At 36.8% G+C, this 19,134-nt stretch overlaps 1 protein-coding gene across 1 annotated transcript; it reads left to right on the top strand.

Moving 5' to 3' along the window:
* Window positions 1-13,484: 13,484 nt before the first annotated feature.
* LOC105438292 lies at window positions 13,485-18,602 on the top strand. Its single transcript, XM_011665924.2, has 5 exons — window positions 13,485-13,719; window positions 14,426-14,593; window positions 16,474-16,614; window positions 17,189-17,296; window positions 18,126-18,602. The coding sequence occupies exons 1-5, from the start codon at window positions 13,648-13,650 to the stop codon at window positions 18,366-18,368; spliced, it is 732 nt and encodes a 243-aa protein (XP_011664226.2). The 5' UTR covers window positions 13,485-13,647; the 3' UTR covers window positions 18,369-18,602.
* Window positions 18,603-19,134: the final 532 nt, after the last annotated feature.

Genomic DNA, 19,134 nt, shown 5'->3' with positions numbered 1-19,134 from the left:
AATTCTCTCCTCAAATACAAGTGAAGGAATCAAAAGAGGCAGGCAATAAAATATTTTCAAATTATATTACTTTGAATATAATATTGTCTGCAGAGATTCAGAAATCTTCTTGCTCTATTTAAAGCAGAAGATTTTTTCATATTTTTCATGTTCTATTGCATTCGCGGGCAACTAATCATTTAATTTACTTCTTGTGAAAAGTATCAGTTTACCCTAACAGAGCTGCAATCTACATAATGAAAGTGAAATAAAAGCATATTAAAATGAAAGTGCTTCTGCAGTTTATTTTGTACATCCATTCATTGCAAATTTGATTGATGTTATGAATAGACGAAAGATTTAAATAATCTCTAACAAATACATGTACATTAATTTGCTTTGACATGGGTTAAATCTCAGCTTCTTATTTTGCTGTGAAATGCCCAGATAGCTAGCCAACAACAGACTATGCCTTTAAAAAGACTTTCGTTTTCTTTCGTAATTAGAGCTTGTGTTCCTTTTGACAGCCTCAAGGGTATGTTACATAAAATTTTGATTTTGAAGGATAGAAAATTGTTGCAAAATGCTCTGGGATGGAAGATTGGCAGGACTTATACATGTATGAATGATAATGTACCAAGACAAATTTGCCAATAGATAAAGTGTGGAAAATTCATAAAAATGTTTAAGAGTTAAAAGATTGAGAATGTAAACTTCTTCCAACACTCCCAAGTGATGACAGTTTGCTTTAACTTCTCTTTTTTTCGATAGCATTTCAAAAGGGTAATGTACAATTCTGGAATAGAACTTTGGAAAACAAGGTAGCTCTGATGTCGCATACAGTTTACGAAAAGAGTTTGTTTTGTTTTGGGAGTGTCCATATCTGATTGTCAGTCAAAACTGTTGTAAAACTTGGTGTGAGGCTGACCTTCAGAATAGGTCAACAGGAAGTAGTTCAAAGCTGATATGACCATTGTCTGTAGCATTCTGTTGGCATACCCTGCATGTTGTGTGTTGACTCTGTCAGTTCTAAAGCTGACGGGACAATACCTGCATTGTTGTGATAAAGATAGGGCATATGTCTTTTTTCAGAGAAGTTTCCAGGGCAAGAAACTTTTTGCAAATTGTGAAAAAATGAGTTTCCTGGCAGTTGAGTTGTGATGCGCTTATTAATTTTTTTATGGTCTTGGAGTAGTATAAATGAAGTCTTGACTCATTGGAGTAATTTTGACAGAAATATTACTGGTTCATCACTTAAATGGCATGTCAGTCCCGATTGCTTAATGTACTTATGTATTCAAATGTGCTATAAAAAGTACAGTTTTGTGACTATAAACCCAGTCTGACTAGCACAAATCAGGGAACTATTCTCTCTCGCATTCACCTTTACAAAGTAAGAATTACCTCCATGGACAACTACAATGTAGGTACTTGTGTAACATAACATTGCCCTGTATTCTAAAAAGTTGCAGTTGATCAAAATCAATCTCAGATCCTCAAATCGTTAGATTTTACACTTTGATTTAATTGAGTCTGGGCTACATGCCATTGATATGAATTATGAAATTACGAACAGTTTTTGAGTCACTTGTAAACATCCAAAGCATCAGTTGAAATACATGTACCTATCAATTGATTGATATTTTGAAGTCAGATTATGTTAGGTGGTATCTTGAAATTTATTTGTCTGTATTAGTTAAATAATTTTAATTGTAACAAATCAAAACTTCAACTTGTTCATTGGTGTTTGAGTAGATATCTTCCGCACTTTCATTAACCAAAGACCATTTTGCATTTTTAATTGTTATGTAAACCAAAATATCTTTCCCTTACAAAGGAAAACAAAATTGAAGTCAATTTCAGAGCCCCTCCCCTGGTTTTCATAGACAAATGGTTTATTGTTTCAAGTCTGCCAGTTGAACTGTAAATGTATGTATCTATAACTAGCCACTCATAATATATACTTGTACTATTTGAGGCAGGTTTAACGAATGCCCTATCTCAGACTGTATGCAGTTGTTGTTTCAGGCCCTAAAGATAACAAGATAAAATGATGGTTGCCTGTACTTTTCTTTGTTTTTTTGCAACATTATGAATATGCCTGAAGAGTTGTCAGTATAGCTAGTCAATTGGCTTTTGGAAACTACCATGAATACGAGGCCATTCTTGAATTGTGCAATTTGTTTTCTTGCTTTACCAGTCTCTATATCTGTCTGTCTCTCTCTCTCTCTCTGTGTGTGTATGCATCTCTGTCTGTTTGTCTACCCCCCCCCCCTCTCTCTCTCTCTCTCTCTCTCTCTCTCTCTCTCTCTCTCTAGTCTCCACATATTTCCTGCTATACTTGATTTACTAAACATTACTTGTGTTATATGTAACCATATACATCTCTCTATCTCTTCCTATCTCCACCCTCTCTATTTCAATCTATCCCTTGCTCTCTCACCGCTTTCCATTTTCATCTCTATTTTGCTATTTATCAAACTGATGGATTATATTTGTCTGCCTGTTTGACATTGCCCATCAACGCTAATACGATCTTATTATAAATCATGACCATACATTGCAGGTCAACGCGCAATGCAAGATAGTATGTATCCATCGAACGACTCCTAGCTGTCAGAAACTATTACGGAATACTGTTGCCTTGGTGATTTTTGGAGGACAATTAATGTAATAAATTCATTCTACAAACCTATTATCTGTCTCTATCTTTGTATTTATTGTTCATGTAATTCGAATTTCGATGGTTGCCTCGATGCGTCTGTATGTAGGCAAAAGAACTGGTTCAGAATTATCCTGATTCCTGCTTTCTCATATCTGCTTCCTGACAAATTGCAGGCATGAGACCTTTTTTCAGATCTCAGGGATTTTGTTTGCATCTGTGTGTGGGTGTTTGATTTATTTGTTTAATTTTATTCATGAATCACATTGCGAAGAAATATTGAAAGTGGATTAGTCAGAAAGTAACGCCTTTCAATATACATAGCAACTGCTTTGAAAGTGATGTTAATCGCCAGACGGTGAGGGGTGTCGTGGAAACGTTTAAATTGCTATGATTTGACCTTTATGAAGCTATTATTGCAGCATAATTATTTTAGATGTCAATTCTCTAATGACAAAACATCTGAATTTCGCCTCCCACATTTTGCTCCTCGTATCACGTAACTATTCCTCATTTTTTGTGAGGAAATTTGTTCACTGTCGATAATTCTACTCAAGACATGGCTCGAGCTCACGCCTCCTTTTCTTTTCTATTCGTCACTGTCTAACATAATATTAAATTAATTTGTATATATTGGACTATAATATTGTCAGTGTTGGGGTTAGTTAAATCATTAAGACTGTTCACTCTTTAATAGAGTATCGTTAGTTGTGCTTAGTATTCATAAGATTATAAAGTCATCCTTGACAGCTAGATATAAATGCCTTTTAGACCTCCGTAGTAAAATGGCATCGTAATACATTTCCGCGAAAACTACGTCTTCATTCTAAATGCATATCAACCAGGTAGCCTGGAAAGTGTTATGACTGATAAATAAGCACTAGTATGCATGAAGGCAGCTTGAGTGGGTTTCCTCTTTGAAAGACTGGAGTGCTTTACTCGGGCAGTTTTTATGTGAAGGAAGAGGAAATTATCCTGCTACAAAGTGCTAGACTGAAGACCAAGAAAAGCAATTTGCCGATAATGAGGAATCCATATTTTAGCCTGATTTTTCCAGGTAGTACTTGATGGTGTCACGGCTTATGAACATGTATATGGGATCTGACAATTCATACTTCAACCTCATTTTCCAAGTAGAAATGTATGTAGAACCAGAGCATGTCATTATTAAAGCTTTCATTTTACAAATGGGGCAATTTTCACTCTTTGTTTAGTCTGTCTCCCCATATTGCCTTGCTCCTCACCCCCCCCCCCCCCCCCCCCCCCCCCCCATCGGTAAAAATTGAGAACCTGGACAAGAAGCAAAGTATTTCCTGGTTTCCCAAGTATACAACATTACAACATAATGACGTGTCAGATAACAAAAAGGATAACATTCTCTCTCTCTCTCTCTCTCTCTCTCTCTCTCTCTCTCTCTCTCTCTCTCTCTCTCTCTCTCTCCCTCCCTCCCTCCCTCTCTCTCTCTCTCTTTCTCTCTCTCTCTCTCTCTCTCTCTCTCTCCCTCTCTCCCTCCCTCCCTCTCTCTCTTTCTCACCTGTTTAGGTTGTGGCCCACTAATAATGAAATTAAAATAGCAAGTATGAACTTGATTACATTCTTTTCAGAAAGGTTGACATTTTGAAGACCATCTTGAATAGATGTGATAAAATATGTAAGGGCTCTTTTAATTGATAACAGATTATAATTGTTAGGCTTTCATAAATTCGCAAACGCCTCCTGTTTTGAAAAGTTTGAACTCATCATAGGCGAGCGCATGGTACATACTAGTTTAATAGGTGGGGATGGGTTTGGGAAAAAGGCGCAGTTTTATATGTTTGTGACACTGATTTTTCTCTCCTCCCCCACCCCTCGCCAACCTTACTTTAAAATTGTTGATTTCTTGAGTCAGCTGTCAAAATAAACAGCAAAAAACAATTAACGCCCCTGAAGATACGCATCAAATTAATATGACAGAAATATTATGACAACATATGGTAATATAAATAGTGAAATACATTTATATTGTGCACATAATTACCCACCCTATACTGGATTATTACAGTGGCTTTAGCCCAATTGCCTAATAAGGCGCTCAAGGAATTCAAGGAGAACTTGCTACCATGCAGGTACACAATATACCACACATGGGGACTCGCAGCACGAACCATGTAATCCACAGACCACGGCACCTCTCCTCGATAAAATGGATGAGGCTTGTCACATTTTGTTCTTTAAAATTCCCCAAGAGGGTAATGCAAAAAAGCCACCGCCACATAGGCCTACCTCTCTTTGAATTGTTATTATTATTATTATTATTACTTATACTGCGCTTTTCCCATAAAGCCCAAAGCGCTTACAGTGAATTAAAACAAAAATTATATAAATACATATAATAAGAAAAAACTTACAACTACAAACTGCCAAAAAAAATATGTGTTTTTAAGGCCTTTCTGAAGGTAATAACTGGTGGAGACCTAATTCTAAGTTGTAGATCATTCCAGTATTTTGAGGCAGATACAGTAAATGTAAAAGTAAATTACACTTATTCCAGTTGTCGAGGTCAATTTGCAGAACGGTAATTCCAAAATGAGTGTAAGCTGGTACTTATAAAAATGATTACTCTCATACAATAATCATACGCTGGAATCAGGAATGGAATCTAAAATTATTAGTTCTAATCAAACCATTTTACCTATTGACAGTGCCAAAAAAAAAAAAGAATCTCATCGCTGAATTCATGCTGTACCTACGTCAAGCATTTTATGAGACTTATATTTATCGGTTTATTGGCTTTGTTACGGTGTCATTAATAATGATTATGCACTTCTGCATCATATTCACTTTTGGGAATATATTTCATCCCGTAAGTGAAGGCTAACTGAATTAAAGGTTTATTTTATTTAATATTCTCTATCAAGTGAAATTTGAAATGTACTTTGGTTTTGCTTTTACTATTATATGTCAGTTTCATTGCGCCCCCCCCCCCTCTCTCTCTCTCTCTCTCTTTGTCCCAGTTTGTGTCTCTGGCTCTCTCCCTCTCTCTCCCTCTCTCTTCTCTCTCTCTCTCTCTCTCTCTCTCTCTCTCTCTCTCTCTCTCTCTCTCTCTCTGTCGCTAACAAACGTAGGCGTACTTATCTCTGAAATGGTAGAACATGCTCAAAAGCTTGGGATGTGTGATTTCTGCCACAAATTTCAAAATGGTATTTTTCGATCTTCTCGATAGGTACAAATTCAACCCTACATTTGTGAAAAAAAATGATTAAAATGAACCATTGGTATACGTTATATTTTAATAATGGCATTGTATAACTGCTTTTTAAAGTCGATTCCAATTTGTAATATATATATTTCTGTGTGGTAACCCTTGCAACTCAAACGTAATTATGTTAATTCAGGTTTTAAGGTTTTTATCGTTGCCTATTTTCATAATATATTTTCCCCTATTTTCTTTGATTGTTTGGTTACTCAACATTATTTTTGTCCGTTTATCTGCTACCATTACCATATATCAGTTTAGTAATTTGACGATCTTGACCATCTTTATTCATCTTTATTACCATATTGTACTTGTCATACCTGTTCGTTTGGCTCACTGTTGTATATCCACTGTATTTATAACTGTATTGTATAATTTGTAAACATGATTAGTTTTGGTCCTTGGACCTTTGAATCGTGTTTATTTATATGTCATTTTAAACCGAAATAAATAAAAAATAAATAAATAATAAATAAATAAATCAAATAGGATCTTGAGTTGGAAAAGTTCCAACCACTGATCTCTACGAGGAAAAAAATACACAGAGATCAGTGGTTCCAACTCGCTGTTGTATCTTTTGAGTAGCGCCATCAACGTGAAAAACCATATAAAAATAGTTCAACTCAATTTTATGAGTTTTCTATTGGGGGGGGGGGGGGATTAAGTGAAGGAGAGAGAAAGAAACAAGAGAAGCAGAAGAAGCAGAAGAAGAAGAAGAAGAAGAAGAAGAAGAAGAAGAAGAAGAAGAAGAAGAAGAAGAAGAAGAAGAAGAAGAAGAAGAAGAAGAAGAAGAAGAAGAAGAAGAAGAAGAAAAAAAAAACATACTTTCAATTGATTTTTTAATTCAAGTTGCTAGCAAAACGGTTATGATTTCATATAAGAATGTTTATGAAATAGATTTGTTTTTGTGGTGTTAATACTCATGTTTATTTTAAACACTTGACGAAAAAGTAGCAAAAACACATTTTATCTTCTATTGAAAAATTCTCTTGATTAGATTTTCTTTGTATTAGTATGGTCTTGCTGGTTATAACATTTTGACTGCCCTCATCTCAAATGAGGATATAAATGATGATAATACACTTCTCGAAGTGAACATGATTCAACGACTAGTAAAATACAGTTTTATGTCAACATTTAACATACTTTACTTTACCGATACAGACCCTGGTAGGCTTGAAATAAAATGGAAATATCATAATGATTTTAAGGATGTATACTAGATTCCCTGGACCAGTGGCGTAATGAGCAAAAACGTTTGGGGGGAAGGGCAGAAAAAAAATTCTGCATCACCACCACTCATACATGTTACATGCAGGCCCCGCGGAACGTTTTTTTAAGTGGGGTTGGGGGGCTTAATTACTTACGATCAGGTAATGTGCAGCAAGCGAAGCGAGTGGAGCGCAGATTGGCGTGGGGTCCAAACTACGGGGGTCAAGGGGGAGCCCCCGGAAGCTCAGGGAGTTTAAGCATTTAATTACGGTGAGATGAGCATATTTTGAGACCTTATTTCACCTCTTTCTTTCTTTCGTTCTATTTCTCTTTACTTTATCAATACAATGAGGAACGCTCGAATCCCCTGAGCTCGCCGTTCCACGGACCCTGACATAAAGGCTTCTAAATAGGTATATTATTTGCCTGACTGTAAATTTGGGAATTTGTCATTTTCCAACATACGCATAACAAATTATAATTTACAAAAAAGTAAGAAAACAATCCAGGAAAATAATGTAATTTCAGCAACATTTGTAAATCATTGGTATCGAATAGGGAAACAAAAACAGTTTGAATTTTAGTTGGGGAGTCAACTGGCCCCAAGAGTCCCCCCCCCCCACAAAAAACAACAACACTACGCCATGGTGAATGTTGTATCATCGGCGTATCTTAGATTGGTAATTGTTCGTCCACCAACAGAAACTTGACCATCAAATTCATCAAAAGCCTTTCTCGTGATGAATTCAGCATAGATGTTGAAAAGGTACGGAGATAGGATGCAGCCTTGACGGACAACTTGACCAATAGTTAACCATTCGGTGACGACATTCTCTGTTCTTACTGTTGCTTGTCGGTCTTGGTAGAGCGAGTGGATGAGATGTGCTGGAAAGCCCATATCTCGCTCATGATCTTCCATAGGCGTTTATGCTGTATACAGTCAAAAGCTTTGGAATAATCAATAAAGCTAGGTAGAGAGGTTGTTTGAAATCTCTGCTTTTCTGCGTCAAATTTCTGAGATTACCAATTTGGTTTCTTCACCCTCTTCCTTTTCTGAACCCTGCTTGTTCTGGTGGTATTCGAGGTAGTTTCTAATTCTTTCAGCAATTAAGTGAAGAATAACCTTACTGGCATGCGGAATAAGAGAAATAGTGCGAGTGTAACCAAGCGCGTAGCCAGGATTTCATTTTAGGGGGGGCGGTAGTGAGCACGCGAAGCGTGCGAGTCACTTAAAGAGCGCGCGAAGCGCGCTCCCTAGGGGGGTGGGTGCAGGGAGGGGGGAGTTTCCCCCCTCCCGCGCAAAGCGCGGAAGCTTTGAAAGAAGACGATTCGTTGTACCTTTCTCGACTCATAATCCTTGTCTGAATTCAGTCCCTCCCCTCTCTCGCGCGAAGCTTTGACGTTTCATTAAATTATTAGAGAAAAAAGACGATTCGTTGTACCTCTCTCGACTCTTAATCCTTATCTGTATTCAGTCCCTCCCCTCTCTCACGCGAAGCTTTGACGTTTCATTAAATTATTAGAGAAAGAAGACGATTCGTTGTACCTTTCCCGACTCATATTTCTTAATTTGAACTCAGTTTCCCCCTTCCCGCGCGAAGCGCGGAAGCTTTGACGATTCATTGTACCGTTCTCGACACCTTTTCCCTTTTTCTTCCTACGTCCTCTTTCTTTTTTTTCTTCTCTTTCTCTCTCTTTTTTTTTTTGGCCGGCGTTTTGGGGGGGGGGGGGCGACCGCCCCCACCGCCCCCCCCCTGGCTACGCGCCTGAGTGTAACTGGCACATTCATGTGTAACATCTTTTGGGAGAAAAACAGCTCTCTTCCAGTCTTGTGGCCATATTCTCTATCTCCATATTTTGTTACACAGATTATGCATGACCTTTACGGCCTCCTCTCCACTTTCTTTGAAAAGCTTCGCAGGGATGTTTCGATACCAAGTGCTTTCCCAGGTCTCAGATGATTCATTGCTTCCTTTACTCCATTTTGTAAGATGTCAGGTTGAAGCATGGGCTCGTCCTCGACGCTTGCTTCTTCATGAGTACAAATTTCTTCAGTTTCTTTTGCATCAAACAGTTTTTTCACAATACTCCTTCCACCTCGCCCTTATCTCTTTATCCTCTTTTAAAATATTCCCATTTTCATCCTTCAAGACGTTTATTTTTGATGTAGGTTTCTTGGTCAGAGACTTGATTTTTTTAAACATGTCTCCTGTCTTGCATGACTTCACTCTCTTTTTCACTGTTAGTGACAACAAACTACAGTTGATCGACACCATAATATATGCGCGAGTCTGCAGGATGATTTGGTGTTCAGAAATAGACAAAAGCACAAGTTGGCCATATTACCGGCCAAGATGAGGTTCCTGTTGAAGTGATACCAGGCAGTGATGTCATTCCAAGGAAATATCTGTCCACATCATATGAATAAGCAGACAGCATAGTATAGCAAGCGATTCGAATGGCTGCTAATGAGAAGAATTATGTTAGGATCCTGCATGGTGGATAACACAGACGTGTACGTACTACTTTTGCATCATTATCTACATGACGGACTTATAAAACGCCAATGACCATGGAGTCGCCCATCACAGAGTGAACTGTTATTGATATTCCTGCTACAGTAGACAAGTTAGGAGATATCTTTCCATCGATGAGTGGCAGGATATGGGTTAACAGGATGCGACACTGCTGTGACATGTGTGTGAAAGCCCGCCATACAGTCACGACCTCACTTCGAACACATTTGTTTTGAAGAATTTTGCAGAATTAAGTGTTAAATGACACCCTCTTCCGCATGGAATATTTTAGGGTTCCCAACACTTTAGAGGGCTTTTAAAGAAATGTCCCTTTTGCAGCCAACATACAATTCTGTAGAACTTTGAAATTATGAATATGTCATGTATGTCCTATCTGTGAAATTAAAGCATTATCAAAGTCCTAGTATTCAAATTATGCAAGGAAACCCGTTTACCTTCTAGACTTCACTGTCAGACACTCTTTTGAGTGACTGACTGGCGTTTTTTTTCGTTTACATAAATTGAGGAGTAACAGGTACATGAACATGTGTCTACATCAATAACCCACTACTTGTAATTGCCAGAATTAAACTGATAGAATCTTTGTGCAGCACAAAACGTACAACCATTTGGTAAAAGGGTCAGACTAAAGTCGAATCGACAACACTAATACCGTAGTCGTTATTTTCCAACTACAAGCAAGTTTCAAGCCCTTTCGTTATGAGGGAATTTCTAAATTAGTATTGTCTTTTATGCTAGTTTACATGTCATTTGTGAACATACAACATCGCAATCTTTATTTAGTGATGATCCTAGAAAAAAAATCAAGATATTTGATTGCCATTTAATGTAGACAAATGCTGTAAAGACTTTTTATATCATTAATTTTGGTTAAAAGGGTGATTTTGGCGGTTATTTGTGTGACGTCACATATCTACAAATTGCTCAATGCTGACAGAGTGTCAGCAATCGAATTCTTTAAATTGATGGTCTAAGAAACTATAATTAAAATAATATATATGTATAGACCCTAAAACAAGGTATATCGAAATGGCTGCCGGACTATCTTGGACAGTTACCCCCAAAATCGTTAAAAATTCATATTGTGTTTAAACGAAAAGCACATCCACCCCGACGTACGTTTATTCATTAATTCAATGCATACATTCAACAATCTGCCTTATGTTAAATTATCCATATGTTGAATGTTTACATTTATTTTTTACCCATTAATATTGCAAACATATGATATTATTTGTGTTTGACTACTTTCATTTTCATCTTTAAATTTTTCTTCTTTATAACAATAAAACCCGAATAGAATTAAAATTGAATCGGAATCTCGTCCCTTCAAAATGCATTAAATCTTTGTTTTGTTTGCGGACTGGATGTTCTTTCCGATATACCCAGTAGGCTACTCTCTTGGTCTGTAGGTCAAAGAATGGACCTATAGTAGGTCCATGGTCAAAGGATTCGATACAGTGTACAAATTAAATTGTCATCGTTATACTTTTCTTTACCTTTTAGATCCACTTTTCCCCTTTGTTCCGGTTTTTGATTGTTGGAATTTCGTGACTACAATCTTACGTCATACCACAATTTCCTCATTTTAGATTGTTCAAGGCTCTTTTACATCCGTGTTTTAGAAAATCTCAGAAAAGTTGATTTTCCCACAAGGAAAAAAATCCTCGAAGGTTCCCACAAAAATTAAACCTTGAGATATTATAAAGTGTGAGATATATATCTATCTGTGAACTGTGATGTAGACAGTTTACTCGTCATTGTAAAATTTTTGATTAGTCTTTAATTGTTGACACACATACAATTACCACACACACGAACACTCTCACTTCCCCTCCCAACACACCATTTCCGCACACCCGGTTCACACATCATACCCAATGGCATACACCCTGCAACATAGTGGAACATTCTACGAAATTGACAATTTTCCTGCAAAATAGACCCCTTGAATCATGTAAGACGTAATTTACCCTATTCTAATGACTTGAATGTTTGCCAAGATAACAATGGCTGCGTTTCCAAACAGAAATAAAACTAGTTTGCGATTAGAAATAGTCAATTTTCCGATAATTTCACAAAATATATTTGCCGTCGCATACAATATGACGTCATTGACAGCTGATTGTCTAGTTTGGTAGTCGAACTAGCTACGTTTGTGCTGGCAGTGGTCCAGCGAGCGAAAATGAGACAACTGGAGCAAGAATGGTTTAACAAAAATAAATAATATCTATCAAAAGGACGAGGGCCTAATACTTTTTATGGCAGAGTTTAGTAAAAAAAAAAAAAAAAAAAAAAAAAAAATTAAAATTGATGCTTTTCCTCGCGAAATGGGCACATTTTTTTTTTTTTTTTTTTTTTTTTTTTTTGGGGGGGGGGGGGTGTATCACCCAGCGAGACCCAACTTCGTGTCAATACAGTATTTGTTGAAATTTGGAGATCTGGTCATAGAAACACATAATCATACAAGATGTCATTACCATTCACCGATCCAATGTATAATTTTTACAATGATCCTCTTTACGTACCCCTAACACCCTTGCCGATGATACGGTTTTGGGCCTAATTTTTTTTTTTTTTCGCGATACGTTTTCTTCATTTATTCACTAATTCAATGCATACATTCAACAATCTGCCTTATATGTTAAATTATATCCATAAATCCATGATTTTGATGTTGAATGTTCACATTTATTTGTTTACCCATTAATATTGCAAACATGATATCATTTATGTTTGGACTACTTTCATTTTCATCTTTAAATCTTTAAATCTTTAAATGTTTCTTTATATTAATAAAACCCGAATAGAATTAAAATTGAATCGGAATCTCGTCCCTTCAAAATGCATTAAATCTTTGTTTTGTTTGCGGACTGGATGTTCTATCCGATATACCCAGTAGGCTACTCTCTTGGTCTGTAGGTCAAAGAATGGACCTATAGTAGGTCCATGGTCAAAGGATTCGAAACTTATAAAATACAGTGTACAAATTAAATTGTCACCGTTATACTTTTCCTTACTTTTTAGATCCACTTTTCTCCTTTGTTCAGTTTTTGATTGTTGGAATTTCGTGACTACAATCTTACGTCATACCACAATTTCCTCATTTTAGATTGTTCAAGGCTCTTTTACATCCGTGTTTTAGAAAATCTCAGAAAAGTTGATTTTCCCACAAGGAAGTGACAAGGGCAAGGTTACCACACAAAAAATCTCCGAAGGTTCCCACAAAAATTAAACCTTGAGATATTTTAAAGTGTGATATCATCTCTTCTCCCCTCTATATAATTTTCCTCTCTTTCTCTCACCCGCTCTCTCTTTCTCTCCCCCTCTCTCTCTCTCTCTCTCTGCCAATGTACATATAAAACACTTTTCTTGAACACCAAACAATGAGCATAGCCCTTTATTTTCTTTTATTCGTAGGTTCCAGGCGCGGATCTACGGGGGGGGGGGGGGGTTAGGGGGTTTAAACCCTACCCCCTTGGGCGCCCCCCCCCCCTAAAAAAAAAGGGAAAAAAAGAAAGAAAAAAAAGAAAGAAAAAAGAACGCACGCTGGAGAGAAACCCTTTCAAGTGCAAATATTGTGAGAAGATATTCAACTCATCTGGTAACTTAACCAAACACATGATAACTCTGGATATAACTGTGTATTAAACTGTTACTTGATTTTAAAAGACGTTATCATTCACTGCTTTTTATGGTCTCCATTGTGTTAATAGATGCCAGGAAAACATCACTTACGGGGTTCAAATAAACACCCCGGATAAACACCCCCAAAAAAATCGGCTCGCCGCTTTGCGGCTCGTGGACGATGCTCCGCATCGTCATTATTTTGGTCAAACCCCTCCCTTAGCAAAAAGCTAGATCCGCCCCTGGGTTCCGTATTCGATCACCTTGAAAAATATTACCCAGTCACGTTCCTCGTCCTAATAAAAGGGACGGCAACCTTCCGGTTCACCCACAATCAGGCTCAGTTATCCTAAGAAGCAGTGAACATTTACAAATCAATTTTTTGCCGCATAAAAATGACTGTCTTTACCGTTTCTAAGCCAGTGGAGGGAGAAAAGACGGCAGTTGAAAATGCTGAAACAGCCCAGGTAAATATGATGGCCGTTGTTATGGTATCTTTTATATATGGTTGTATGGTACTTGCCCTGCGACAAATGCTGCGCGCTACTTTCCTATTTCCCTATACACCCAGATCCCTAACTCCAACCCTAGAACTAAAACCAAACCTATCCCTTATCCCTACCCTAACAATGGTATACCTAACCGTACACCAAATTACAACCCAATTCTAATCCCTTTTTAAATTATAAAAAAAAAACGAAAAAAGGGTTCGACGTATACGTAACAGCCTTGACAAGTTTGTATCATCCCTATAATGTTACGGCTGGAATTCAAGCTAAAGCTTTATATACAGCGATTTGAATTGAAAACAAGTACCGATTGCAATGTTTCTATAATTATGAAATAATACTTCAAATTTGTTCGGCTAGGTTTACGTTTCGTTTTGTTCGTAAAATTATCAAAGCGCATCCTATGGTATAAGCATGCAGCAACCTTATAATGCCTTAACATAATTATCAAACATAATTTGATTTTTTTTTTTTTTTTTTTTTTACAATTCAAAACTGAATTTCAGAACAAAAATTTGACGACATCAGAAAAACTTTTCAAAATGGAGATCAATATCAGGGAAAGTTCAAAGCTGAACGACTATCGCCCCGAAATATTCATTTTGCAACGTTGTTTGTACATGAACATGACAAATTTACGATTTTCCGATTTCTATTTTTACAGACCCTCGTTGTGAGGAAGACCGCTTTGTCGCCTCTCCTCGTACTTGCACTGGTCGTCATATCAGTGGTCATCGCGGCGATCGTTGCCGGTGTCATTGTCTATTTTGGCCTCCAAACTTGTCGAGTGGAGCGTGAAAGCGACATGACCGCCCAATTCGGCAAGGACATGGTAAGTTGATGTTAGTGAAAATGGAATATTAACGTACTCAGTTAACATGAAGGCTTAGCATATAAGTAAGAAGAAGAAGCTTATGATGATAATGAAGAAAAAGTAGGAAAAAAAAAAGAAGAAGAACAAGAAGAAGAACAAGAAGAAGAAGAAGAAGATGAAAGAAAAGAAGAAGAAAATGATGATGAGGATGATAATGATAATGATGACAATGATGATGATAAAGAAATAGAAGTCTGCATCTGTCTCTATCTCATCCTCTTCATATAAAATTGATTATCATGTAAAACTCCCTCTTTAAAGTGATTATCAAATGGCAATGTAACTTTTAAAGCAATACTGTAACCGCTTATGATTATTGCTATAATATTTAAGTTCATAATTTTTTTGAACAATTTACATGTGAAATAATTCGTTCCTATTTTCACGAAGTGACGGTAGTGAATGAAAATTGCATACAATTTGTGTGCGGATTTTCCTCACTACCGTCACTTCATGAAAACAGAAACGTTCAATGCTCAATTTCAGTGGTAAAATCCGAATGAAAATGAAACAATAGTTGTCTAAAATCATATTCAATTTCAATTTTAATTTCATGTTTTTTTTTCTTCAACGAAGGGTTTGAATCCTTCTCCGTGTAATTATGTAAGTCAGACAAAAATATACAAATAATTTATTATTATAAGCTCCCCTGATCTGCCTAGATGCCGAACCACAATTTCTTTCTGGCGTAATCAATGTCAATGATATGGGGGGAAATGTTTCCCTTGTTGCACGAATCGATACTCAATTTGATCCCAGTAACTTTTAGAGAACAGCTTGGTCCGGGAATCTGTAAGAAAGGAAATCAACGTTAAGATGATTTCTTGATTATACGGGCATTATAGAATGAACCTTTAAAGGCATGTATTATATGTGGTGTATCATTTAAATAAATAAAAGGGGGAAGAAAATGATATTAACGAAATCTGTACTTGATTAACAACTTTACGAATAACATTTTATGCAAAAATATACATATGCATCATGCATCCATGATACAAATAAAACACTCTTGCACAAATACTAGGGAATAAGATACGGGTGGATGCCACGCGCATTTTTTTAAACTAAAAATATATATATACGGTAAATACACATTGTGCTTCCACTCAAAATGCACATCCTGTAATTCATCCTCAATTCATTAGGGATAACAAAAGGACTTATCCATCACATTATCTCATCGTTTCTGTTCAGTGCGTGGGATAACAATTATGTTTAATCAAGAAAAAAAAAAACAGTTTCAATGGACAGTATTAAGGAGCGTAAACAACTATGAATTATAATATTTTGAGTTAGCTATTCTGCCGGCCACGATGAAATAAGATTTTTTCTTCTTCTTGAAGCATGTAATTAGTACTATTGTTACCCCTTAAGTACACATTTGCAATCTTTTTTTTATCCACGGGTAATTTTCCAACAACGGCTCCCAACAGAACAAATTCCTCTGTAGGGCCATGCATAATGGTTCAAGGCATGGCCACACAAAGGAATTTTTTCTGTTGGGGGCCGGGGGAAAATGCAATGAATTTTTGACAATTTATTGCATTTTCTTCGTTTTGGGGGATTTGTGGGGGCGGCCGCGTACCCTATCAACCACTGCGTACAGTCATGATTCAGGGGCTAAGCAATTGCCTCGTTACTGTGAGGCCCCAGGATAAAAATCGTGTCGATCAGCTATATATATATGTGCCCTTTTGTGAGGCATTAATCCTCATTACTGTCAATTATGACTTAAGGACGTAGGTCCCGATGACCAGATAAGCGCTCGTATACGGTATTTGATATTAAGCGATATACATGTATAAATACAAATTATTATTATAACCATATGGTAGGACTTCGAGAGACACGGAAGGTTCGATGATCACGATTTCTCCGAGCATTGTCACTACGATCACGACAATGATGTCGTGGTCATGGATCTGGAGGGAGATGGCTTCGGGGAGAATGCTACCGTGGTCTATGACTTCAACCGGGTATGTGATTGTTTCCTAAAACACAGGCGCGGTTCTAGAATATTAATTTGAGGGGCTTTTATGGTGGGCTTGATGGGAGTTGTTGGTTCTTGCATGAACTTTCTATATGTACCTTGCTTAAATTTATTGAAGTAGTTTGAAGAAGTTTGGGGTGAATGACCCCCCTCCTCCAACACCCATCCACTTCTTATTAAAATCGCATCCATACTTGTTATCGTCTTATGTGACATATTGCACTTTGCTATCGGCCAATTGACAGTGAAATAGTGTGTAACGGATTAACCTAGTAGATTTGTTAATGCCTGGGCACAGACTACATCTTAAGTGTCATACTAATGCTTTTATTTGACCAAATATTAAATGAAAAAACACATAAGGTCTTATAAACCATTTCTATTAATCGCCAATTTATAGTCCGTAGTCTTGATTGATATTAGTAATTGCTTTCCAAATATAAACCTTTTAATTGCCAGAGAATGCTATCCTATTAACATACCAATGCGACGGTTCTTTTCATCGATTTATTCTTCTTTTTTTTATATATATGTTTTGAAACCTTCATTCTCTCTTGCAGGGTTTTCTGACCTACGTTCTCCCGTCTAAGAATAGATGCTTCCTTGGCCCGGTAAACCAAGACGACATCGATAGTTTCAAGAAAGCTCATGACGGAGAGATCGTCGAAGTAAGCTGACATAATTTTGTTAATTTTCCCCTTTTCCAGTGTCAATTCCTTATATGTTCATGCTTTTCCCAGTGTCAATCAATATGATTTTTGTTTATACATCTGCAAATATATATATATATATATATATATATATATATATATATATATTATATATATATATATATATATATACACATATATATATATATTTATATATATCTACATTAATTCTCAATATTTTTTGTATTATTTTGTTAAATTATGTTATCCTCTCTTGAGTTCAAGAACAGAATCTAGACACGAAATGTTCAAACATACAGAAATTAATTTGCAAAGAAGCTATTTGTGTAATGTTGATTAATTTTTGTTTACATTTTGTTCATCATCATTTAATCAAATTTAGTCGTGGATATAATTTGTATTCACCATTCCAAAAGTTTACTTACTGAAGATTCTTCTTTTCTACTTCTTTCTTCTTCTGATTCTTCTTTTTTTTTTTATTATCTTCTTCTTGCCTTTTCTCTTCTTCTTCTTCTTCTCACTCTTCTTCTCCTTCTTTTTTTCTCCTCCTATCTCTTCTTCTTCTATCTCTCCTTCTTCCTCTCTCCTCCTCCTCCATCGCCCCCTCCTACTCCCCTCCTCCTCCCCTCCTCCTCCTCCTCTTCTTCTTACTCTTTCTGTTATCAATTAACCTAACTCCTTTGATTTTCAAGGTAAATTAAAGCCGGTTACTTTCTGCCATATAGGCCTCCGTGTAGGCCTGTCGTACTTTTATATTATTTAGAAATAAAATCAAAATTTTTACTCCTTTTTTATTTTCAATATTATTGTCTCGCATTGTTTTTAGCTCGGCGCCATCAAGCCGCGCAATTTCACCACCACCAAAGAGACGATCCCGTCTGCCTACCTAGCCCAGACAACCTCGCCCGTGGTCAATGACCTCTGCTCGACTATGGATTCTCATTGGATCAAATCGGCTGTCGACGACGAAGGCACTTCTCCGCCACGTCATAGGAGAAAAGTTGATGATACTATCGATATCTATATTTTCAGCGATGGAACCGTTGTTATCATAATTACTCGAGATTGATAACTCAGCCCATACGATGAGGCACGCTACACGCTACTTTGCTTTGTTTATTTTTTTAGCGCAAGCGATTATTCATCAATTTGCTATCACTTAACTTTTTTGTGCTAAATTTTCAGTCAATAGGCCTACTTATTTTATTCTCTATATCGTATGCCTCTCTGTTTTTCAATGTATACGTTTGTTTAGGTCAATGATGATCCCTTATTTTCTTCTCAATATCCTCTATTTTTTCTTCATGTCGAATGTATTACATTGATCCATTTTTACTTATTGAATCTTTATGTGTCATGGAGGAGGGGGGGGGGGGGGGGGGGGGGGGGGGGGGTAAGAGAATTGTTTTTGCCCCGGAAATTGGAAAATTACATCGTCAGATATTTCGTTCAGTGGCTGGGGGGGGGGGGGCGAGATTCCCCCCCCCCCCCCCCTGCGTACGCGCCTGCATGAGCATATGTCTGCATCAATAACCCACTTCTTATAATGGCCAAAATTAAACTGATTAAATCTTTGTGCAGCACAAAACGTACGTCCATTCTGTACAAGGGTCTGAATATCAGACTATTTGATAAAAGGAGTGCAATCTCTAAATTCGATTTTCAAGCTCTTTTGTTTTTATGGAATTTTTAAATTAGTATAATGTTTCAAATGCCGTTGGATTTAACTTTTTCATTTACCCCAAAAGTGCTCCTTTAACTTTGTAAGAAGTGCCCCTTTTTACATAGGAAAGGTGCCCCTTTTACTTTGACAAGTGCCCCTATTAAATTGTTTA

Source organism: Strongylocentrotus purpuratus, unplaced genomic scaffold, assembly GCF_000002235.5.
Source record: "Strongylocentrotus purpuratus isolate Spur 01 unplaced genomic scaffold, Spur_5.0 spur5_contig_837, whole genome shotgun sequence".
In the NCBI taxonomy this organism is placed as follows: domain Eukaryota; kingdom Metazoa; phylum Echinodermata; class Echinoidea; order Camarodonta; family Strongylocentrotidae; genus Strongylocentrotus; species Strongylocentrotus purpuratus.
Note: the sequence above shows the minus strand (reverse complement) of the source record. Positions and strands in the feature narration are given on the sequence as shown.

Coding starts and splice junctions, on each gene's coding strand:
- LOC105438292 (XM_011665924.2), top strand. CDS start 13,648: ATGACTGTCTTTACCGTTTCTAAGCCAGTGGAGGGAGAAAAGACGGCA. Junction 13,720..14,425: donor AAAATGCTGAAACAGCCCAG/GTAAATATGATG, acceptor CTATTTTTACAG/ACCCTCGTTGTGAGGAAGAC. Junction 16,615..17,188: donor TGGTCTATGACTTCAACCGG/GTATGTGATTGT, acceptor TCTCTCTTGCAG/GGTTTTCTGACCTACGTTCT.